At 45.3% G+C, this 25,346-nt stretch overlaps 1 protein-coding gene across 1 annotated transcript in view; it reads right to left on the bottom strand.

Moving 5' to 3' along the window:
• Positions 1-10,729: 10,729 nt before the first annotated feature.
• SLC35G1 (solute carrier family 35 member G1) overlaps positions 10,730-25,346 on the bottom strand; it is a 47,609-nt gene continuing 32,992 nt past the window's right edge. Inside the window, exons 2-3 of the mRNA XM_044298061.1 lie at positions 14,858-15,035; positions 10,730-11,632 (exon numbers count right to left, since the gene is read on the bottom strand). Of these exons, the coding sequence (XP_044153996.1) occupies positions 10,873-11,632; positions 14,858-15,035 (938 nt within the window). The 3' untranslated portion in view covers positions 10,730-10,872. The remainder of the gene's footprint in view (positions 11,633-14,857; positions 15,036-25,346) is intronic.

Raw genomic sequence — 25,346 nt, 5'->3', positions numbered from 1 at the left:
TATGAGTTTAAACACCCTTGTGCTGGGAGGACTGAATTCGGAATTCGAGTTATTCGGATTCCTATGAGATAGGGGGGGGGCCCGCGGCGGGGGTCAGAATCCTTCCCAGTGAATTTATTTCTGGGGGGGTCCAGTCCTCCGCGGCGGACCTCCACCGGTCATTCAGTCATATATCCGACACAGCTCTTATGTATTCTGTGGATCCACAACTTCGCCCTGTCTTTATGAAAATATCATTACAGATCTATACAACAACAAAAACAAACAACCCGCCCTTACTCCATGAAAACATTATACAAGACTGCAACAAATAATAGATTTAAAGAAAATTATAAAACTGAAAAAAAAATTAAAAAAAATAAATAAAAAATAAACGAATTGACATTTTAGGCATTAAATAAATAATAATTTTTTATCCACATATTTTTATATATATATATGTAATTTATTCGGTACAAAGAGAGTTGGGGCGGAAATTTATGATGACATAGTCTAGTGGGGATAATCAAGAGTTTGAATTAAAACCGCATGAATATTGCAGGACAGATTGCGTTTGTGTTGTAAATCAAACACTATACAAAGTCTGACGGGTCACATTAGACTTGTTTAGATTTTGGAGCATGTATAATATAAACTAAACATTTTGGCTTGTGAGTAGTGTGGTAATTATGTTATAAAGGATTGACAAAAGAATATATATAAGAATAAATGACTTATGGGGAATATAGACGAATTCTTGGGAAAAATAGGTGTTTCTGAAATCTACACCAGGTCTTGAGAAATGAAACCGATCCACACAGCAGATGATGGTAATTCAATTACCAAAGACTATATAAGGAAACTCAGAAGGGGTAACAACAGACCCCGAAACGCGTTTGGTGCTAGGACCCCCCGATGGACTTGGACTAAAGTACCGCTTGTATTGGAACTATTCCTGTCTTAACCGTAGACCCGACGTGCATTCTTTGAGGACTGGTTGTAAGAGCTTATTACGCTCATTTGCTTAGCAAGTCCAGCACGAGAAAAGGAGGCTGTAAATCTATCCAAGCGCCAGCTCTTACACTTACGGAGCGGCGCCGGAAAGACAGACAGGGGAACGTGACCACCATAAGAAATTCCTGAAATCAAAGTACCGGACACAACAGCGGAACATAGTACTACAGCGAAACAGTGAGTAATAGCGGGACGCCGCATAAACAAATCACTGCACCACTAGCTATATTACTACTTCGTTCCGTGGAGATTTCTTTGCAAGGAGTTCTACACCTTAAAGGACATTTCATTCAAGGACTTTTTTCATCCTTAAATACCCAGAGGCTATTATATTTTAATCAATTCAACCTTTGTATTGGTACCAAGAGGTCGAGGAACTGAGTTTTAATATCCGGATTATATGTCATACTGTTTTAAGTAGCAATTTATGCATTATTTATGTGTTTTACTATCAATAAACTGTAAGGTTCCTTTAGTAAGAGAGTGCCCAGTATCTTTTTAACATTAATAGACAATCACAGTCTGCTTAAACTAATAACACACAAAGAATTAAATGTTACCATGTTTTTATTGAACACACCATGTAAACATTCACAGTGCAGGTGGAAAAAGTATGTGAACCCCTAGACTAATGACATCTCCAAGAGCTAATTGGAGTGAGGTGTCAGCCAACTGGAGTCCAATCAATGAGATGAGATTGGAGGTGTTGGTTACAGCTGCCCTGCCCTATAAAAACACACACCAGTTCTGGGTTTGCTTTTCACAAGAAGCATTGCCCGATGTGAATGATGCCTCGCACAAAAGAGCTCTCAGAATACCTACGATTAAGAATTGCTGACTTGCATAAAGCTTGAAAGGGTTATAAAAGTATCTCCAAAAGCCTTGCTGTTCATCAGTCCACGGTAAGACAAATTGTCTATAAATGGAGAAAGTTCAGCACTGCTGCTACTCTCCCTAGGAGTGGCCGTCCTGTAAAGATGACTGCAAGAGCACAGCGCAGACTGCTCAATGAGGTGAAGAAGAATCCTAGAGTGTCAGCTAAAGACTTACAAAAGTCTCTGGCATATGATAACATCCCTGTTAGCGAATCTACGATACGTAAAACACTGAACAAGAATGGATTTCATGGGAGGATACCACAGAGGAAGCCACTGCTGTCCAAAAAAACATTGCTGAACATTTACAGTTTGCACAAGAGCACCTGGATGTTCCAAAGCAGTACTGGCAAAATATTCTGTGGACAGATGAAACCAAAGTTGAGTTGTTTGGAAGAAACACACAACACTATGGGCCAGATTTATCATTACTCTAACAGCTCACTCCACTTTCACATATGGCTAAAGTCAGATTTATGATCGGCCCTTTAAGACTGTAATAAATGTGGTTTGACGGTAGCAGTTTATCCGTCAGTAAGCAGCTTTACAAAAGTCACACATCTTTACGAAAAAGTTGCACGTTTTTATGAAAAAGTGGCATGTTCTATTAAAAAGTCTCATAAGATAAGCATGGTCCTCACTGGAGTGAAATTGCAAATTTTTAGTGACTTTTTAAATAGTCCCAATAGTAAATCTATCTAGAGATTAATTTACATAAGAAAACACGCCCACTTTCAGAAAATTGGCGAGCATAGTGCAGAGCAGAAAAAAGTCGCAAAGTTGTCCGCAGTTTTAGCGTTTGGGACTTTTTTGGGGACTTTTTCACTCCATTATTCGGACCAGAGCTAATGATAAATCTGGCCCTATGTGTGGAGAAAAAGAGGCACAGCACACCAACATCAAAACCTCATCCCAGCTGTGAAGTATGGTGGTGGGGTATCATGGTTTGGGGCTGCTTTGCTGCGTCAGGGCCTGCACGGATTGCTATCATCGAAGGAAAAATAAATTCCCAAGTTTATCAAGACATTTTCCAGGAGAACTTAAGGCCATCTGTCCACCAGCTGAAGCTCAACAGAAGATGGGTGTTGCAACAGGACAACGACCCAAAGCAAAGAAGTAAACAGAATGGCTTAAACAGAAGAAAATACGCCTTCTGGAGTGGCCCAGTCAGAGTCCTGACCTCAACCCGATTGAGATGCTGTGGCATGACCTCAAGAAAGCGATTCACACCAGACATCCCAAGAATATTGCTGAACTGAAACAGTTCTGTAAAGAGGAATGGTGAAGAATTACTCCTGACCGTTGTGCACGTCTGATCTGCAACTGCAGGAAACGTTTGGTTGAAGTTATTGCTGCCAAAGGAGGTTCAACCAGTTATTAAATCCAAGGGTTCACATACTTTATCCTCCTGCACTGTGAATGTTTATATGGCGTGTTCAATAAAAACATGGTAACATTTAATTATTTGTGTGTTATTAGTTTAAGCAGATTGTGATTGTCTATTGTTGTGACTTAGATGAAGATCAGATCACAATTTATGACCAATTTGTGCAGAAATCTCATTCCAAAGTGTTCACATACTTTTTCTTGCAACTGTATATACCGGATTAGATCATAGAGATAAAAATCAAAACGTGTGACTGTAAAAATGTAATTCATTTATGGAGTTATTTACAGATTCATGTGCAATAATATGCAATTTTGAGATTCTGTAAACTGTGCTCCACATTTGTAACGCTCCTTGTTGTAGTACCACCTGATTTCCAGAAGAGGTCACTATTGTATGCAAAACAAAACAAACAAAAAAACACTGTTCAATGGGTTGTCTGTGCAGTTTTTTTCATCTTTGAGGTCACAGCTGACAAACTGGAAAAATTATGCAAACTGATAGCAATTTGTCTTTGGTTTTAAAATGCTTAGACTACTTACAGTACAGAAACTCAGAATAAAAAAAGAGTACAACTGTGATCACAGCCTTAAAGGGGTTGTCCAGAATTAGAAAGAAAATGGCTGCTTTCTCCCAAAAACAACACCACTCCTGTCCATAGGTTATGTGCAGTACTGCAGCTCCACCCCACTGATTCCAATGGAGATGAGCTACCATACCAGGCACAACCCATGGACAGGGGGGACGTTGTTTTTAATAGAAACCAACCATGCTTTTCTAATCCTGGACAACCCCTTTAAATTGTCATGACAGGGCAATCTCCAGCTAACTCGTTCACCCTCATACATACAGACCAGGATCAACCCCACAAAACTGGACATTACCGTCATATCAAGTGGCTAAATAATCACTAATGACGCCTGGAGAAGGTTTGAACTTTTTTTTTATTATTTTTATTAAAACTAGTATCAGATCTGATAAGAGAATAGATCATTTAGAAAAAAATACTAATTTCTGCATTACAATATAAAGAAAACACAAAAACATAAAGCAAAATATAAAAACGAACCGTTTCATATTCTTAAATAAACATCTGTTTAAATGAACTGAAGAAATAGTATTCTGGTTCAGAAAAATAGCCTGCTCTGGAACAGTACGAGGCTTCGCGCACAGCCTAAAAAGTATACAAAATAGGAGAGTCAATTGCATAAAAGCAACAAATTTACTCTCATAGAGAGAAAATGTAGAGTTTTCCTAGGAAGAATCTAATAAGTGTAGTACAGGCCAGCTGGTACACTACAGCAGGAACTAGAATGTAGTGTTGAGAAAGGCGCCTGGTGGAGGACGTCAGGGTATGGCGACATCCCCCACCGGTCATGATAGTCGAGGCATTGCATGCGGCCACTGCCTTCGTGTATATAGCGCTACACAGTGGTCATCCTCTTTAGAGTCTAGGACGTGACATCATATACCACAATTCATCCTCCTGTCCAATCATTAAAATAAATATTCTCATAGCATTGAGAACCCCCTGCAAATCTATCAATACCCTGTTTTTTTGTTTTAGTCTTTTAGTTTTAGGGGGGTCTTCAACGCTGCTGAGGAGCTTAGTAGTCACACAACTTTGTGTAGCCACCTACTAAAGCAAGAACATAAGGAGCTGAAGTCTGAAATTAACAGGCACTGGTTGCTACAATGTAGACACCATACTGTAACAGTAGGTGCAAGTCCATATAATGTTCAGTTAAAAAAAAACACTGTGACTACAATGTGATCATCATTTACTACTAGGCTCCATGGGTTGAACTACAAGTATCAGGAGCCCTTCAAATCAAACTCCAAGTCAAAAAATGAAATATCTATTACATATTTCCCAGGTCGAGTGGTATGGCTGTAAGTAGTGCTGAGGCTGCAGACGACTCTGGGTCGGGATGAGGTACAGACCACGGGTTGTGTCCCAGGAGCTTTAATGTGGACCTGTGACTATACCTCAATCATTGTGACTAGTGTTGAGCAAACTGTCCAAAGTGGACTTCGATCTGAATTTCAGGAAAAATTTGATTTGCTGCAAAGCCAAATTTCCTTGTGCTTCGTGGTAACGAATCAATTTTCCCTGTAATGGGGTAAAAAAAAAATAATACTCACCTCATCTGTTTTAGCGCAAAGAGCCAGCCGCCGCCATCTTGGAACATCCCGCGCAAAATCGCACGCGCAGTTGAGGTATGATGTAACCACGCCGGCGGACGCGATGATGGCATCACACGCTGCACGAGATCTTCAATCAAGATGGTGGCGGCGGGCTCTTCGCGATCAAATGGATGAGGCGAGCATGATTTTATTATTATTATTATTATTATAGACCTTAATATTAATGATCAGCAATCGCTGCTCCCGGTCATTGCACCAACTACTTACAATGAAATGCGCTTCGTGACGGAGTAATTCATCACGAAGCGAAGGGGGCCCGAGCTGAACTCTTGCACCAGGGCCCATGAGCCTTTAGCTATGCCCCAGATTGTACATGTTGAAATCCAACATGCCAGATCCTTCTTTCCCTTGAATCTTCGATATGGGTAGAGAAGGGACACTCAGCAGGGGTTCTAGAAGGGGCTTGGATTTCTCTACTAATGTAGCGAGTTTTAGTTAAAGGGTTTGCCCAGCTTTGGAGTAGACAACCAATGGGGTCCTCCCCTGCCCCCAGAAAGTAAAAAATGCCACCCACCTGTCCTAGGTCCTGCTGCTGCTCTGTTCCCAGCTGCTTCCCATCTCCGCAGGACCAGGAAGCAGCAGGGTCCAGTGACCGCAGCGTCCAGTCACCGGCCTCAGCTGTCGCAGAAGGACCCTTCTAACCTCTGGGGCAGCCGAGGCGTGCGAGTTGCCGCAGCGTGTTTTATCTAAGAAGCCAATAAATAATACCTACATCATTATTACAGTGAAAACACCCAAAATTGCTGTGAAAATGATCTTCAAGGGAGGTGGTGGCCTTCTCAAACAGCGGGCTACAAAATAGAGAGATCTGTCAGAGAAAAATCCAGTCCAGATGGGGGTGGTCTTCTCTAAGAGGTGGTCTTTTGGAGAGGTTTCACTACAGCAATGGTAAGAGCCAACCACCATCTGAATATTTATGGAAATGATTTGTTGATATCCGTTTTCACAAAAAATAGATTCTCTTTTCGACAGCTACAAATATTTTAGGAAATAAATTATACACATTTTTTAACAAAAACAATATGACACTAAAACAGTAATCTCAAAAAATATTTAGGGATTCATCGTTATTCATTTAAAATGGGTCCAGAACAACCGGACAATGTCAGCCATGGCAATAGTCTGAAGGTAATCAAGCAGCTTCTCCAGTCAAAAGGACGTGAGACCCTAATAGCTTCGCCGAGCCAACGGAGCGCCCACAAGGCATTAGTCTTCGTATAAACATAGCTTTGGATGTGAATGGAGAAGTAAATCTGTCTATTCCTGATGTAACTTCAGGCTATTATGGTTTAGATCAGGGGTGCACAACGTTTTCCGAGTGGGGGCCACATTGTCAAACTGAACCAACATCAAGGGCCAAAAATAAAAATTTAAAAGGGTATTAACAACTGCCATACTGTATTTATGGCATATTGAACATACAGCATATACCAATACCATAATGTCTAGTTACAGGGGCAGGACTCCCATCTAATGGGAGAATACATGAAAAATATATGCGAGCAGCCACAAGACATAGACATACATGTCTGTTACCAGATGGTTGGGGGCCGCACAGAATAGTATCAAGGGCTTCATGTGGCCCCCGGGCCACAGGTTGTGCACCCCTGGTTTAGATGCTTCTATTTGATTGAGGCCTCAAGCACATGAACATATTTTATTTCTGTGTCCATTCCTTTTGCGCACCGTATACGGAACCATTCATTTCAATGGGTCCGCAAAAAAAAAAAAAAAGTTACTCCGTGCACATTCCGTTTCCGTATTTCCGTTCGGCAACAAAATAGAACATGTCCTATTATTGTCCGCACGGACAAGGATAGGACTGTTCTATTAGGGACCAGCTGTTCCATTCCGTAAAATACTGGAATGCACACGGACGTCATCCTTATTTATTGCGAATCTGTTTTTTGCGGACCGCAAAATACATACGATTGTGTGCATGAGGTCTAAGTCTGGTGTATCACTATCACTTGAAGTGTGTGTATCATAAGGAATAACATACTCCCTTCCTGTGAATTATATCAGAAAGTGAAGATGGTATTATGAATATATATATATATAGCTCACATGAAAGCCAATAGCACTTTCCTAATTGCAGGTTACACAACTGAATGTTTGCAGTTATGTAGATAGCAGCATGGTGGCTCAGTGGGTAGCACTGATGTCTTGCAGTGCTGGGGTCCTGGGTTTGAATCTGACCAAGGACAACATCTGCATGGAGTTTGTATGTTCTCCCCGTGTTGTGTGGGTGTTCACCGGTTTCCCCCCGCACTCCAAAGACATAGTGATAGGGAACTTAGATTGTGAGCCCCATTGGGGACAGTGTGATGCCAATGTCTGTAAAGCGCTGCGGAATATAGTAGTGCTATTAGTGCATAAAAAAATATCCCCTGGCTTATGTACTATAAATCCCTGTATAGACACATCTGGACTGAACTCCTGTTTCATCACAGCTCAAATACAATTTCAAGAAAAAGTAAGGGAACCCTTTGGAATCGTCAGGGTCAGACCGGGGTTCCTTGTGTCCACCAGAGGAAATTGTTCTCAGGACCCAACCCTCATACCATCAATAAAGTCTAGTAGGTTTTGACTCAAATTAATAGACCCTAGTAGCAATTTATTGCCTCCAAGTGTTTTTTTCTCTTGGACCTTTGGGGCCCATTATGGTATCAGAGCCTGGACTCAGCGTAGGATCCTCTGGTGTGCCAGTCCGACGCCAACCTGGATCCATGCATTGATTCTAGTAAAATGTGGTCTGATTACTGCACAAGTCACAATTATAGACAAAGACAATGTAACTAAACGAAAACACACAAACACAAGTACCGGTCATGTTATTAAACATGGTGAGGGATAATTATTAAAGCCCTTGACATGTGTCTGCAATAAATGTCAACATGATGTCACCACCAGTGATGGCCAGTTCTCAGTGTTTGCCAGGGAACACATGCTGGGCTGCCATCTTGACTCACCCATCCGGCGATGCACAGGTAAGCCCTTACCTGTGCCTTTGCTGCGAGCTGGTCTGAAATCAAATGATTTCAGACCGGCTCGCGGCACAGGCACAGGTAACGGCTTACCCGTGCATCGCCGACCGGTGAGTCAAGATGGCAGCCCGCATGTGTTCGCTGTCGAACACTGCGAACTGACCATCACTGGTCACCACTGCAGCGGGGGAAGTAGAGCCCGGTTGGGAGATTCGGAGCCGCAGTGCCAACCATGCCTTGATGAACATAACACTCAGAAGACCTCAGAAGACATGTTATAGAGCCAAAGGAGGCTGGAAAAGCATAGCTAAAGAGCTGAGTATACATCAATCCAGTTAAAAAATGTTCTACATATCAAGACTGTTACCACTCCATCTACGGGTCAATGTCACTGTAAGTTCACTCCAGGAGCACTATGGGCAATTTTAAAGGGGTTATCCATGGTCTAAAACATGCCCCCCCCCCCATGCCTGGGCCCCTTGTATACATTATACTTACCCCAATTCCCAGCGCCCGCATCGCTTCTGATCCCCGCACGGTCACCGCTGCATCTCCCCATCACACTGTTCAAATCATTTGGCAATGGGTGGAGCAGCCAAGAGCAGGCCGTGACTGGGACGAGCCTCCCTAGAAGCTCAGGTGACACTAGGGAGGCTTGTCCCCGTTGTGGCCTGCTATTGGCACCTCCCCCCGTAGCCAGATGTTTTGATCCACGTGACAGGGAGATGCAGCGGCCGCCGTGCGGGGTTCAGGAGCTACGCAGGTCCCGTCGTAAGTATAATCTATATGAGGGGCATGTTGTAGACTTTGGATAACCCATTCTATATGAGGGGCATGTTGTAGACTTTGGATAACCCATTCTATATGAGGGGCATGTTGTAGACTTTGGATAACCCCTTTAAATAAGAAGTCATAATCCTGGTCTTAACCCTATCAAGATATTGTGCATGCAAGGCGTCCCAGAAATACTAAGAAAAACTGAAAAACACATTTACAGGGAAGAATAGTCCAAAATTCCTCCCCAACATTAGTCTAAATCTTCTTTGCAGCTACAGCTGATGTTTGGAGGGAGTGATTGCTGCTAAAGATGGATCTACAGGTATTGAATTCAAGGGTTCTCTTACTTTTTGTCCCTGCACTGTGAATTTTACTCGATACATTTAATAAAACATGTGACCGGTACAACTGCGGTGTGCTCGTTGTTTAGTTCGATTATGTTTGTCCATTATTGGGACTTAAATAACAACAAGATCACATTTTAATAGTAATCAGAGCAGAATTCCTGGCAATTCCAAAGGGTTCACTTTTTTTGAAACTGTATTGTTTTTTGAGTCTATTGCACACACTTTTTTTGCAGTGTTAGGCCTCATGCACACAATTGTTTCTGTGTCCGTTCCGTTTTTTTTGCGGATAGGATGCGGACCCATTCATCTCAATGGGTCCTCAAAAAATGTAGACAGCACACCGTGTGCTAGCCGCATCAGTTTGTCCGTTTTGTAGCCCTGCAAAAAAAATAGAACGTGTCCTATTCTTGGGCATTGTTACAATGGATCCGCAAAAAAAACGGATGGCATACGGATGTCATCAGATTTTTTTGTTTGCGGATCCGCAATTTGCGGACCGCAAAACTCATACGGTCGTGTGCATGTAGCCTTAGGCTACATGCACATGACAGCGAAAAAAAAGTCAGTTAAAAACGGATAAACTGTCCATTTTTAAAGGACGTTTTTTTCATTGATGCCTTTCTGAGAAATGGATGTTAAAACGCACCCATTCAATTGTATGGGGGCTGTCGGTCAGTGAAAAACGGACAAGATAGAACATTTTCTATGTTTTGATGTTCATTATTCACTGGCCGTCAAAATAACTGCTGTGTGAATAACCCCATAGACTATCATTGGTCTTAACACGGACGTGTAAATGGCCGTTAAAAAGACGTCCATTACATGTCCATTTTTCGTGGGCATGTAGCCTTACAGTAGTATTATTTCAGCCCAGATTTAGGGCTCATGCCCACGACTGTAAGGGCTCCGTGCCTGTGCTGTGGACTGCAAATTGTGGTCCGCAACGCACGGGCACCGACCGTGGGGCAGCCGCAAGCGGATCGCAGACCCATTCACTTGAATCGGGCCCGCGATCCGCATCCTACGGTTCTCACCGCAAAAAAGTAGTGCATGCACTACTTTTTTGTGGTGGGGAGGCACGTACAGTAAACCATGGAAGCACTCTGTAGTGCTTCCGTGGGCTTTTGATCTGTGCCTCCATTCCGCATCTCCCAGATTGAGGACCCATTAAAGTGAATGGGTTTGCGATCCGTGATGCACACGGCTAATGCCTGTGTATTGCGGACCCGCCGTATGCAGGCCGCAATAGGGCAACGGCCAGGGGCATGAGCCCTTAGACAATCTTTCCCATGTATGATTTACAATTCGATCTGCTTCGCTTTCCTTGAGCTCGTGTACCACTTGAGGATGGCAGTACCAGCCGTGCTGGTGACAATGCATAGAGCCCCACCAATTGTCAGCCATGTGGGAATGCGGTGGAGGAAAAGGGTCTGAAAAATAAAAGCAAAAACCACGTCCATGGTCCTCATGACAGACACTGGACCGGCTTTCTCAATCTGTAAAGCTTTAACCAGAAAGATTTGGCCTCCCAGGCCCAGGAGACCAATAAGTACCAGAAGCCATCTATTTAGCCCACAGTAAGGCAGGGTCCAGGCGCCCATGACAAACAGGACAATGACACACTCAATGAGGCCAATGACAGCATAGTACCAGACGGACAGCAGGTAATGCACGGACTTGCCCATTTTTCTTAGCAGCACAAAAGTTAATGAAGCACCGATCGCACAAAACACGGCGGCGATAGTTCCGTTCATGTGGTTGGAATAATCATCCTCAAGGCTGTCATTGTTGGGTCCAAACAAAAATGGAGGTCGAGCTATCAGAACAACTCCAGTGATGGTGAAGAGCATGAACACAATGTCCCAGACGGTGCACTTCTCCTTGAGGCATATACAGGCAAATATGCAAGTAAAGGCCGGGCTGCTGAAGGTGATAACGGTGGCGTCTGCCAAGGGCATGGACTGGACGGCATAATATAGCAGTATCATGGCCGTGGAGCCAAGGAGCCCTCTGAGGCAAAGGAAAATTCTTTGATCCTTGGGTCCTAAAAACCCAGTCCTGTAAATAATAAAAGAGAAATGATTAGCCACAAAAATACAAAATTTGGATGATGCTTCATCAAGAGCAGACAACTGAGCGATAACTGGACGATGGCTCCGCTATGTAGAGCAGACCACTGAGCGATAACTGGACGATGGCTCCGCTACGTAGAGCAGACCACTGAGCGAGAACTGGACGATGGCTCCACTACGTAGAGCAGACCACTGAGCGATAACTGGATGATGGCTCCGCTACGTAGAGCAGACCGCTGAGCGATAACTGGACGATGGCTCCGCTATGTAGAGCAGACCACTGAGCGATAACTGGACGATGGCTCCTCTACGTAGAGCAGACCACTGAGCCATAACTGGATGATGGATCCGCTACGTAGAGCAGACCACTATGTGATAACTGGACGATGGCTCCGCTACGTAGAGCAGACCACTGAGTGATAACTGGACGATGGCTCCGCTACGTAGAGCAGACCACTGAGAGATAACTGGACGATGGCTCCGCTACGTAGAGCAGACCACTGAGTGATAACTGGACGATGGCTCCGCTACGTAGAGCAGACCACTGAGCGATAACTGGACGATGGCTCCGCTACATAGAGCAGACCACTGAGCGATAACTACAGGATGGCTCCGGGACGTAGAGCAGACCCCTGAGCGATAACTGGAGGATGGCTCCGCAACGTAGAGCAGACCGCTGAGCAATAACTGGAGGATGGCTCCGCGAACGTAGAGCAGACCGCTGAGCGATAACTGGAGGATGGCTCCGCGACGTAGAGCAGACCGCTGAGCGATAACTGGAGGATGGCTCCGCTACGTAGAGCAGACCACTGAGCGATAACTGGACGATGGCTCCGCTACGTGGAGCAGACCACTGAGTGAAAACTGGGCGATGGCTCCGCTACGTAGAGCAGACCACTGAGCGATAACTGGACGATGGCTAAGCTACGTAGAGCAGACCGCTGAGCGATAACTGGACGATGGCTCCGCTACGTAGAGCAGACCACTGAGCGATAACTAGACGGTGGATCCGCTACGTAGAGCAGACTGCTGAGCGATAACTGGACGATGGCTCCGCTACGTAGAGCAGACCGCTGAGCGATAACTGGACGATGGCTCCGCTACGTAGGTATCACATATGGGGGCAGCCGGCTAGCGGGCACTACTTCTTAGAATTATTCAAGAGCTGCTGTCGCCTCTCCTGACATGTCTGTTTCAGTAACTACTTGTATTCCCAATGTGATAATAATTCTGGGACATTTTTTCTTATAACTCTGCATTTTACAGTTCCCCTTTTATTCCTCCTATAAAATACATGCAGAAATGACAACTGGATGTTATCAAGTGGGGGTGTGACCCTTCCCAGTCTGACCCTGTCCAAACAGTGCTGGCAGTATTTAGGGATGCACCCCTTTCACAAGAGGGAATGTTAACGCCCAGTGGTCAATTTATTCAAAAATATTCAAGAGGAATAAGAGGAGGACACACACTTATGAGAAAATATGCTTCAGAATTGTTATTTCTTGATGAATACAGCCTTTATCAAACAGACATGTCAGGAGCGGTGACAGGTCCACTTTCAGGAGTATCCTAAAAAGGCAGTATTCATATTCCGGTGGATCTATCATGTGATGTATCGGCACCCAGCAGACCCCGCTGACTTATAATGGAGGGAAAGCACTGCATTCAGCACTATTTTTTATGTCAGATATGATGGAACCTGTGATGGAGACTCCCACACAGATGGGTACATAGCCTGTGCCATTCCTCTGTTACTCCTGCTAGAAGTTTGAAAAATGAACTGCCAACTAGGGAGTGTCCCTGCACAGCCTGACACTGGCAGCACTGATTGGATAATATCAGACTGTGCAGGGACCCCTTCCCCCCCAACTGGTAACATCCAATTGGGCCTTTATTGCAGACAGCTGGCGTTTCATTTATAAACTTCTAGTAGTAATAATAGAGGAATGTCACAACATAGAGTCATAAGAATAGATGCTCCAGAATCGTTATTATATGGGTTATGCAAATAATTACTAAAACAGACATGTCAGGAGAGGGGACGGCTACTCCTTCAGTGGGGTTGTCCAGCTTTTTTTAAGTGATCAATTTCAGTATTGTTCAGACGAATTATGATGAAAAATGCTGAATGATGATGGCAATCCTCGGTTCTTTTCCAGAGATTAAAGGGACACTGACAGGGCCAATAAGCATATTGAGGCATATATATGGCACTACAGGTCTTATAATGGGTATTACAATCATATAAGTATCCCCCCTGTCCACATTATACAAACAGTAAACTTTAAGTTTTATAACCTGCTCCAACGGTCTTCAATCTGCCCAAGGGGCGGCGTTTCACCTCTCTTGCGCCCAGCCAGCCTCCCCAACTGCCGCTTTGAAGCGCCGCCCAGCTCATCAATGTTCAGTTTGCTGGGCGGCTTCTGCGGTCCCCGCTCTGAAGCGCTTCGCTTAACAGTGCCCGGCGCATGCGCCGGATCTTGTGAAGTCCGGTACAGTAAGCGCCGCCCAGCTCATAAATATTCACTTCGCTGGGCGGCGCTTACTGTCCCCGACTTCACAAGATCCGGCGCATGCGCAGGGCACTGTTCAGCGCAGCGCTTCAGAGCGGGGACCGCAGAAGCCGCCCAGCAAACTGAATATTCATGAGCTGGGCGGCGCTTCAAAGCGGCAGTTGGGGAGGCTGGCTGGGCGCAAGAGAGGTGAAACGCCGCCCCTTGGGCAGATTGAAGACCGTTGGAGCAGGTTATAAAACTTAAAGTTTACTGTATGTATAATGTGGACAGGGGGGATACTTATATGATTGTAATACCCATTATAAGACCTGTAGTGCCATATATATACCTCAATATGCTTATTGGCCCTGTCAGTGTCCCTTTAAGCTTTATTCCGATTATTAGGCCCAGATCATAATTCGTCTTAACAACAGTGAGCAGCGCTGCAGTGACAAGCACTGTCCACTACAATGTTAACATTGCATCGTAACTGCAGTGCCGACTTCCAGCTACACTGAACAGCTGATCAGCGGGGACGTGGACTGCCGGACCCCCACCAGCCAGTTATAGTCCATCTACAGGATACGCCATCATTTAAAAAAAAAGACTGGACAACCTCTTTAAGGAATTGATATTTAATATGTTCCCTGCCATGTCACTATTCAGTGTAATCAGTATTTTACGTATCAGATTTCATATTTTATCCTGTGACTTACTTGTAATAAATTAAACCCGGAAGCACAAAAATCATCTGAAAAACACAGCGAATGGCGCTAATTTCCACAGAATGCATATCTTCAATCTTCTTAACCAACAAGGAGCTTGAGGAGAAGAACAAAGCGGACAAAATGGTGTAGTAGATCCCAAGACCCGGGCACTTACATTTCTTTTTCCCTGTAAAGACAAAAAAGAATACTTGTGAGAAAAGGTAAGAGAATAGAGGTGCACGTATAGCAACTGGGAGAGCGTCCCCTAAAATCGGTCACTCTCCAGTAAATACTGGGTAGCCCACCAAAAACGTGGGCCTCTAGCGATAGTGTGACGAGAAGAAGGCGCAAGTGATGCTGCACAAGAAAAAACGTCCTGCTTTTTCCAACAAGATGGGACAACATACCGCACCTCACAGAGCTCACTGGACGGGTTCATGAACTGTTTACAGAGGAGCGAAGGGGTTATGGCCACCACGTTCCCCAGACTTGTCCACATGCGATTTTTATCTGTGGGGACATTTAAACCAGAAAGTGTCCGCTAACAATCCACATCCCCTGGAGGAACTCAAGGAAAACATCACACACACCATCCGCAGCATCACAAGCAGTAAACATAACCCGACCTGCCCAAAGGTGCAGAGACCTGAACGGGGACCGCTTTCAGCATCTTCTGTGACTGGTGGGTAATTAAAATAAAAAATAAAAAAAACTATCCACTTGCTCGTTCATCTTGTCACACTATCGCTGGAGGTGGGCTACTTTTTCAAGGGCCACCCTGTATAAAGGGGGTTATACACATAACAGCAAAGTCGGTTTTGTGTGCCAGCAGGAGATCTCAGAGGAAAAGAGAATGAGACATGCTGAATTTCAACATGTCCGAGTCCTTGTTCACGTGGGAGGTAAGCTGCCACCAAAGCTGTCTGGTAACTGCTTATTTCCTTCTCCTCCTGTAGAAGAAAGGGATTACGCTGATTGATGCCAAGGAGAGATAGTACTCCCCAAATCCCCATTTAGAAAACAAATATCTCGGGATAAACTCAGTGTTCATGTGCACGGAATAGTCGGGATGATAGCAGGTGGCCACGGAAGGTGTATGGCCAGCTTTAGTCATCCTGTGGTCCTATAAACTTAATATATCGAAAAAAATATCGAATTAGTAATACCAGTTACTGCCGCTATTACAGGTCTCAATGGGTTATCCTTAAAGGGCATCTGTCAGCAGGTTTGTACCTATGACACTGGCTCACCCGTTACATGTGCACTTGGCAGCTGAAGGCGTCTGTGTTGGTCCCATGTTTATATCTGCCTGCATTGCTGAGAAAAATTACGTTTTATTATATGCAAATGATCCTCTAAGAGCAACGGGGGCGTTGCCGTTACACCTAAAAGCTCTGCTCTCTCTGCAACTGCTGTGTCTTCTGCACTTTCATTGCAGAGCCAGGCAGTGAAAACGTGATCACACCTTGCCCTGTCAATGAGAGTGCAGAGGGCGCAGCAGTTGAAGAGAGAGAGGAGCCTTTAGGTGTAACGACAACGCCCCCATTGCTCTTAGAGGATCATTTGCATATACTAAAACATAGATTTTCCCAGCAATGCGGACACATATGGACATGGGACCAACACAGATGCCTTCAGCTGCCAAGTGCACATGTAACAGGTCAGCCAGTGTCATAGGTACAAATCTGCTGACAGATGCCCTTTCATGTCCTTATCCTATTTTGAGGTCAGTTTGAATTGGCGGTTGTCTGCAGTTGTTTCTAGTAAACAGTAAGAACCGTAACCAGCATAAACACAATGAGACTGGAGCGGACTCTAAGCTGAAATTATATAACAGATTTAAAACTAAAGATGATTTAGAGATGTAAAAAATAAGCAAGTAATTGTCAATACAGACAGAGAGCAAAGCAATCATTCATGATTAACCAGGACTTTAAATGGCATTGGAATAAGAACCAACAGAAAAATATCCCTAAGAAAGATGACCCCATACCCCTCAGAAATAAAACAAGCTACAAGTCGGGCACGCACACTGCAAATATCCAAGCACCAAACTCAGCTGTCTCTGGAACTTCCATAGAGATAAATGGAGGGCTAGGAGACCTATTGCTCTGTTCATTTCATGGGGTCCCAATGCAGTACGCCAGTCCTGCAGGGTGAGCGACGGTGAGGTCACAGGGGCAGTTAACAGATCGAGGGTTGCTACTGGTACTTACAGTTTTTATATACCCTGGGCAGGCGTACAGCAGTGATGAAGAGGCTGGCACATAGATCCTCTGGGGCACTCTCTGGGTATAGGGACCAGGCCTGGTGGTAGGTGAGGTGCCCTGGGTGTTCCAGGTTTAGTGTGCCGGTGGCAAGATCCCTTATAGTTTATGACGCCAGTGCCGGTAACGGTGGCACACTGATTTGTTGTAGGAATAATTGAGGTACATACAGTTGTAGTGAACCAGAATTTTTTACTGAACAGTTCAACTATATACAGGTTTCCGTTAGTTCCATATGCAGGGACTTTGATAACAGGCAGGCTTCACATAAATGGCAGGCAAAGTTCTTGCAAGATACTCAGAGGGAATAACACTCACAGATCAGGCTGTACTTTCTTCAGATCCTGCCTGGCTTTCTCCAAGGCCAGTATGCCCTATTGCTGGCTTTATCCTTGGGTATGGAAACCTTCCTCTGGTATAAATCCTCTTGCTGTAAATATCCTTCTGCCCTTCAGCTTTCTACTTGGCTGGATAAACTTGGCTCTGCCCTGTACTTGGCTAGATGCAGGGAACTTCAGGAGGCAACCTTTTCTCCTGGGTGCGAGCTAGAACCTGGGCTATCTAGCTGCATGTTAGAAACTGATCCTCAGCTACCCTTGGCTGGTTAACACTGGCTTCTAACCACACACTAACTCTCCCTGGACTGGAACTGATTATATATACTAGGGGGTTCCCTAGCTTCCTCTACTGCCTAGGAGGAGGAACGATACCCCTAACAGGCCTGGTACACAGGAGATAATATGACAACATACATTAAAATGCAATGAAAATACAATGACCATGTTCCACAAAAGGTGGGGAACAACGTGACCCAATTGACCCTTGAGTAGTGCCCACATTTACGTAGTGGGACACTACATACTCCGCTGCTTTGAGGTTTCCCGTCCTCGGTGCAACACAGCGGGCCCGCCCAGCTGGAAACTGTGACCTGAAAGACAAACCATCACTACATTTGCAATAAAATATCAGGCAGCTCCGCTGGCAAAGGAACAAGTGCGGTGAAAAGGGGCGTCGTTCTCTACGCAGCATGGTACATGGAACAGGGGGTGCTGACCTAGTACAGCGTATCAGGAATAACCAGGATAGTCCATAATAATAAAATACAATAGTCCCATAAAACAGCATCTCAGAGGCCCACATGTGTTGGGGTCATCTCTGGGCACAGTTCTTAAATTAAGATTGCACATAAAAGTCACAGCACAAAACTCCACATTTCAGGGATACTTTCCCCTGGCAAGTCCTGGCAGAATAAAGTAGCGCTGTGATATCCCCTACTCAACCTGAAAAGGGGGTTAAAAAGGATAAAAGTGCAAAACAGCAGGCACAACTTGGAATGGCACTTAAAGCAGGCAGGATGTCCTGGTAAACAGTATAGCAAAAGAGCAATTGGTATTCTCAGTGGCCTTACAACCACTACTGGGCCGTGGGAAACTAGCAGCAGCTCATTGTGCCAAAACATAGGACTTCTGTCCTGAAACAGTTAAATTCACTGTAAGGGTCCCTCAGCAATTATGGCCTAGCAGGCCTACTCACAGGTATATGTCCAGTTCGTCTTGATCATCAGACGTGGGGCAACCTGGTTCTGCTCTGAGTCTTGGCCAGGAACGGAAATTCTCACTTGGCTGGGCCCACAAAATAGTGTTAACAGGCAACTGAAGAACAAATAGGCCTGTCAATGGTATAGGCTCCGCAAGCCTAGGGTTAAATGATGCAGGAGGCTCCATAGGTCTGGGTGTCGCTGGCTTTATACGTCGGACTCGACTCCTGGTGTAGCAAAGTTTCTCTGCTGGTGCAGTCATGGTGGTCGCCGAACTGGTGGCGCTGGGATCTTTCGCTGCAGGCCCGGGAACATCAGAGTTCTTAGATGTATCGCTATTGTCAGGTGGTATTGGTGCCACTCTGGACGCAGCAATTTGACGCAGGCCATCAAGATGGACTTCTAGCCTGGCGATCTGTTCCTCCAGAGTCTCATGTGACGCTCCACTGCAGGGATCCGGTGCAGTCGCAGCAGGTACAGGTGCTGAGTCGTGACTCTTTTCTTGCCGCAGGAAATCAAGGGTCTCATGGAATTTATGCATGTTTTCTACCTCCACTTGTGTCTTCTCCCTGCGGGGCAATTCAGGTGAAGGATATGGACTCATTCGTTTCTCTAACACCGTGGGCTGCCAGAAGATGTTGGGGCCGGTGAAGGAACCCCTCTACTCGTCTGCCCCATAGGCTGTTTTTAACTAGTGTGAGTATATAGCTTGGCCTGCTCCCCCTCACTCACAGAAGCCATCTGGCACCAGGAGAGAGATAGTGTGTGGACTCTCATTGCAGTCCTTGGTGGCCATTTGGCGCTGTGAGTGCTGTGGAGTGGGCCCGGCATGCATGTTGGTACCTGCCTTCCTAGGATACAGATATGATAGAAAGGTCAGTCTTGTGCCCCAACACGGGCAATTACTTGTGCTGCTGCTGGTCCCGGGATAGTGTGGTAGGTATCACACTGGCAAAAGTCAAATCAATAGGTTTTCGAACCGCGCTGCTGGACACTATGTGTTCCAGTTACAAGTGGGTGATGCAAGGGTGTCCACCCCTCTCCTCAATGCCAAGGAATACGATCCTCCCAGATCTCCTCCTCTACAGGATTTAAGGTGATACGAAGAATAGTGAAGCACCCTTGAGAATCTTATCTTAAAAGGTTTTATTCTACTTACAACAGATCAGTAGACAAAAGGCATAAAATACAGAGTGATCGTCACATTCCTGCCCGACCCGGGTTTCGCTGCCTCGCTTCCTCAGGTCATTTCCCCTGAGGAAGCGAGGCAGCGAAACCCGGGTCGGGCAGGAATGTGACGATCACTCTGTATTTTATGCCTTTTGTCTACTGATCTGTTGTAAGTAGAATAAAACCTTTTAAGATAAGATTCTCAAGGGTGCTTCACTATTCTTCGTATCACCTTAAATCCTGTAGAGGAGGAGATCTGGGAGGATCATATTCCTTGGCATTGAGGAGAGGGGTGGACACCCTTGCATCACCCACTTGTAACCGGAACACATAGTGTCCAGCAGCGCGGTTCCAAAACCTATTGATTTCCTAGGATACAGGTCCTTCTAAAAAAATTAGCATATTGTGATAAAGTTCATTATTTTCTGTAATGTACTGATAAACATTAGACTTTCATATATTTTAGAATCATTACACACAACTGAAGTAGTTCAAGCCTTTTATTGTTTTAATATTGATGATTTTGGCATACAGCTCATGAAAACCCCAAATTCCTATCTAAAAAAATTAGCATATCATGAAAAGGTTCTCTAAACGAGCTATTAACCTAATCATCTGAATCAACTAATTTACTCTAAACACCTGCAAAAGATTCCTGAGGCTTTTAAAAACTCCCAGCCTGGTTCATTACTCAAAACCGCAATCATGGGTAAGACTGCCGACCTGACTGCTGTCCAGAAGGCCATCATTGACACCCTCAAGCAAGAGGGTAAGACACAGAAAGAAATTTCTGAACGAATAGGCTGTTCCCAGAGTGCTGTATCAAGGCACCTCAGTGGGAAGTCTGTGGGAAGGAAAAAGTGTGGCAGAAAACGCTGCACAACGAGAAGAGGTGACCGGACCCTGAGGAAGATTGTGGGGGACCTGCGGAAGCAGTGGACTGAGTCTGGAGTAGAAACATCCAGAGCCACCGTGTACAGGCGTGTGCAGGAAATGGGCTACAGGTGCCACATTCCCCAGGTCAAGCCACTTTTGAACCAGAAACAGCGGCAGAAGCGCCTGACCTGGGCTACAGAGAAGCAGCACTGGACTGTTGCTCAGTGGTCCAAAGTACTTTTTTCGGATGAAACCAAATTTTGCATGTCACAAATCAAGGTGCCAGAGTCTGGAGGAAGACTGGGGAGAGGGAAATGCCAAAATGCCTGAAGTCCAGTGTCAAGTACCCACAGTCAGTGATGGTCTGGGGTGCCATGTCAGCTGCTGGTGTTGGTCCACTGTGTTTTATCAAGGGCAGGGTCAATGCAGCTAGCTATCAGAAGATTTTGGAGCACTTCATGCTTCCATCTGCTGAAAAGCTTTATGGAGATGAAGATTTCATTTTTCAGCATGACCTGGCACCTGCTCACAGTGCCAAAACCACTGGTAAATGGTTTACTGACCATGGTATTACTGTGCTCAATTGGCCTGCCAACTCTCCTGACCTGAACCCCATAGAGAATCTGTGGGATATTGGGAAGAGAAAGTTGAGACGCAAGACCCAACACTCTGGATGAGCTTAAGGCCGCTATCGAAGCATCCTGGGCCTCCATAACACCTCAGCAGTGCCACAGGCTGATTGCCTAATTTTTTTAGAAGGACCTGTATAATGGAGGCCATTTTGGCACCAAAAAATGACAGAAATTAAAGCAGGCCCAGGCATGTGGAACCTACACTTGCTGAATTATATGATAGCCGTTATGGCACATAACAGATAGAATTTAGTGTTAGGAACCCGTCTAACTAGAGCTCGCCTTGACGTGCGGCAGACGGGCTCAAATAATTTTGTACAAAATGATTTGCCAAGCATCTCTAACTTATTAGTATAGCATTTGCAACTGTGTGACGCAATTTTGTACTTTATTTGGTTTGCAGTGAGCTGTTGCATTGTATGTCTTGTTTAATAGTCTTGTTCTCAGCCATAGCAACGTGCTCCTGTGCTTTGAGATGTGCTGACTGACCCCCTTTTTCCTCTCCTGCTAAGTGTTGCGAGCCGGCTCCGCCGGATTCTCTGGCTTGCATGCGGGACTGGTAGGCTCCTCAGGCTCCTTCCAATCCTCTGGTTCCGACTTGGGAAGGTTACCACCGTTGCGTAAGGACCCCTCAGGCCCTTGGCGGGGTTGAATTCCACTTCTTCCCCTTCTCGGAGGTTATGCAAATGTTCGGGTAAGTAGCTGCGTTTCACAGACCTCTGATTCACATAAAGGCCTCGGAGAAGTCCTTGATGAACCTGAAACCTCGGCCTTTATCAAATGTTACCACCACTTCCATCCTTCTCTCCAGACGGGGCTGAGTATTCGCATGGTGCTCGTATACTGTCTTCGCGAGCTCCTCGAAGTATATCTTTTTTGCAGTGGTTTTTCGTATAGCCACGGCGCGTATCTCGGCCATCAGCAGGGGCCATTGCGCAGAGGGCTTGACAAATCCCCCACGCGAACCAAAGCACGGCTCGGGCGGCGACTGCGGTGGGAAGTAAGGTGGCCTCTCCGGTCCCGGAGTATAGGTGGGTGGTGCTTCTCCCTCTTCGATCATTGCAGGCTCTGTGGTCTTGTCTGCAGGTGAAGCCATTCTGTCTGTGGAATCCTCACTCTCCGACATGCCCGATCCCCCTACTGCGCATAACAGGGCGGCACGCAGTACTTCACACAAGACCTCCCACTGCTCCGGGAGGCCGCCCCCTAGGTCCTCCAACATGGGGGAGGCCATCTTGGCATAATATGCAAATTAAAGGCGGTGGCGCAAAAATACAGTCCTTCCCGCTCTTTCAGCAGAAGGCACCAAATTCTTCCCGCCAATACAATACAGCGATGGCGCAGCAATTATTCCAGTCAGCTTAGGTGGCCATCTTTAAGCATAATGCTGTCAATTCACTGACAGCAAGTGGTGACTCAGAAATCAGCAAACAGTCCACAATGTACAGTTTCACAACGCGATTTTCACAGTTGGCCTTTTTGGCCCCAAAATTTTCAAATAAACAGATATGGCATTTATCACTTAATAGGCGATTATGGCACACAGTTCAAATTCCACTATGGCGTAGAAATATTCGCATCCTGTTCGTGACGCCAAAATATGCAGTACGCCAGTCCTGCAGGGTGAGCGAGTATGAGGACACAGGGGACAGTTAGCAGACCGAGGGTTGCTATTGGTACTCACAGTTTTTATATACCCTGGGCAGGCGTACAGCAGTGATAGAGAGGCTGGCACATGGATCCTCTGGGGCACTCTCTGTAAATAGGGACCAGGCCTGGTGGTAGGTGAGGTGCCCTGGGTGTTGTAGGTTTAGTGTGGCGGTGGCAAGATCCCTTATAGTTCGTGACGCCAGTAACGGTGGAACACCGATTTATTATAGGAATAATTGAGGCACACACAGTTGCAGTGAACCAGAACTCCTTTTTACTGAACAGTTCAACTATATACAGGTTTCAGTTAGTTCCATATGCAGGGTCTTGATAACAGGCAGGCTTCACATAAATGGCAGGCAAAGTCTTTGCAAGATACTCAGAGGGAAAATAAACACTCACAGATCAGGCTGTACTTTCTTCAGATCCTGTCTGGCTTTCTCCAAGGGCCGTAAGCCCTATAGCTGGCTTTATTCTTGGGTACGGAAACCTTCCTCTGGTATAAATCCTCTTGCTGTAAATATCCTTCTGCCCTTCAGCTTTCTACTTGGCTGGATAAACTTGGCTCTGCTCTGTACTCTGCAAGATGCTAGATATCTTCAGGAGGCAACTTCTTCTCCTGGATGCAAGCTAGGAACCTGGGCTATCTAGCTGCATGTTAGAAGCTGAACTTCAGCTGCTCTCTAGCTAAAGTACACCATTGGCTTCTAACTACACACTCCTCAACTTCCTGACCCTCCCTGAACTGGACCTGACTATATATACTGGGGGGTTCCCTAGCTCCCTCTACTGCCTAGGAGGAGGAACTAAACACCTAACAGGCCTGGTACAGGAGATACCAGGAAAATACACATTAAAAATACCATACAAAATACAATGACCATGTTCCACAAAAGGTGGGGCACAACGTGACCCAATTGACCCTTGAGTAGTGCCCACATTTACATAGTGGGACACTACACCACTATGAAGGTCATTGTTAAAGGGGTGGTCAATGCTAAAGGGGCGGTCACTGTTAAAGGGGCGGGCACTATGGAGGTCACTGTTAAAGGGGCAGGCACTGTTAAAGGGGCGGGCACTGTGAAGGTAATTGTTAAAGGGCCGGGCACTGTGGAGGTCAATGTTAAAGGGGCGGGCACTGTGGAGGTCATTGTTAAAGGGGCGGGTACTGTAGAGGTCACTGTTATGGGGGAAACTGTCGATATCTTTTTACGACCCTCGGAAACATAAAATGAAATAGATGAAATATACCCGTGCGAAGCTGGGTCCTTCTGCTAGTTATTTATACTGCTGATAAGGCAGGAGGTTCTGTACTGACCAATAGATCTCCTACTTGGCAGAATGCATAACTTATAAACCATAAACTAGTGACTTTCACTAGTTCAGCATTTCTCTGCAATGTCATTAACCTCACCTTCATTTACTAAAGCTACAGTGCAAATACAATGTCCGATGTCCTCCGAAGATTAAACCTACCAGCAACATTTTATGCAGTCCATATACGTATTCATTCTTTCCATCTATACCTTATAGTCAGGTTTATCACATGTATAGCGCCAACATGTTCCGCAGCTCTTTACAATCAGGGGGTTCAAGTACAGAGTCATAAATTACATAGCAGCAAACAGGTCAACAATTAAAACAAGAGGAATGAGGGCCCTGGTTGCAAGGGCTTACAATCTACTGTATGAATCTGTGTATTATTTGCTTGATGAACGTCAGATTATTCAATCCATGCTACATACAAAGTAAAGAGAGAACATTAAAAAAAAAGTCACACTTAAAGGGCATCTGTCAGCAGATTTGTACCTATGACACTGGCTGACCTGTTACATGTGCACTTGGCAGCTGAAGACATCTGTTTAGGTCCCATGTTCATATGTGCCTGCATTGCTGAGAAAAATTATGTTTCAATATATGAGGGCCAGGCAGGTATGATGATGTTTTCCCTGCCTGGCCCTCTCAACCAGAATGCAGAGGGTGCAGCAGTTGCGGAGAGAGCAGAGCCTCTAGGTGTAACAGCAAAGCCCCTGTTGCTCCTAGAGGCTCATTAATGGGAGGTAAAGCTGAGGATTGCGGCAGTTTGAAGCTGTGACAGCGCCAGAAAGGGACATGTCCATTCTTGCCGCGGCTTTAAACCGTCGCTCCACAAATTTTGGCGCAGCACAGGAAGAAGGAGAGAGAATAGATTTTTTCGTTATTTTACCACACTTATAGGGACAGCCTGAGGTTTTATTATCCCTTACTAACATGTCCTGGAAGAGAAATTCATTTGAGGAATAGTAATGTTTGTGGCAAATTTGCCCCATTCTGCTTGCTTACTCTGCAGGTCCACAATGAGGGACTTGAAATGCTGTTATAGGATA

The sequence above is a fragment of the Bufo gargarizans genome, chromosome 6 (genome assembly GCF_014858855.1).
Source record: "Bufo gargarizans isolate SCDJY-AF-19 chromosome 6, ASM1485885v1, whole genome shotgun sequence".
In the NCBI taxonomy this organism is placed as follows: Eukaryota; Metazoa; Chordata; class Amphibia; order Anura; family Bufonidae; genus Bufo; species Bufo gargarizans.
The sequence above is the reverse complement of the archived record's forward strand: the minus strand, read 5'-3'. Positions and strand labels throughout refer to the sequence as shown.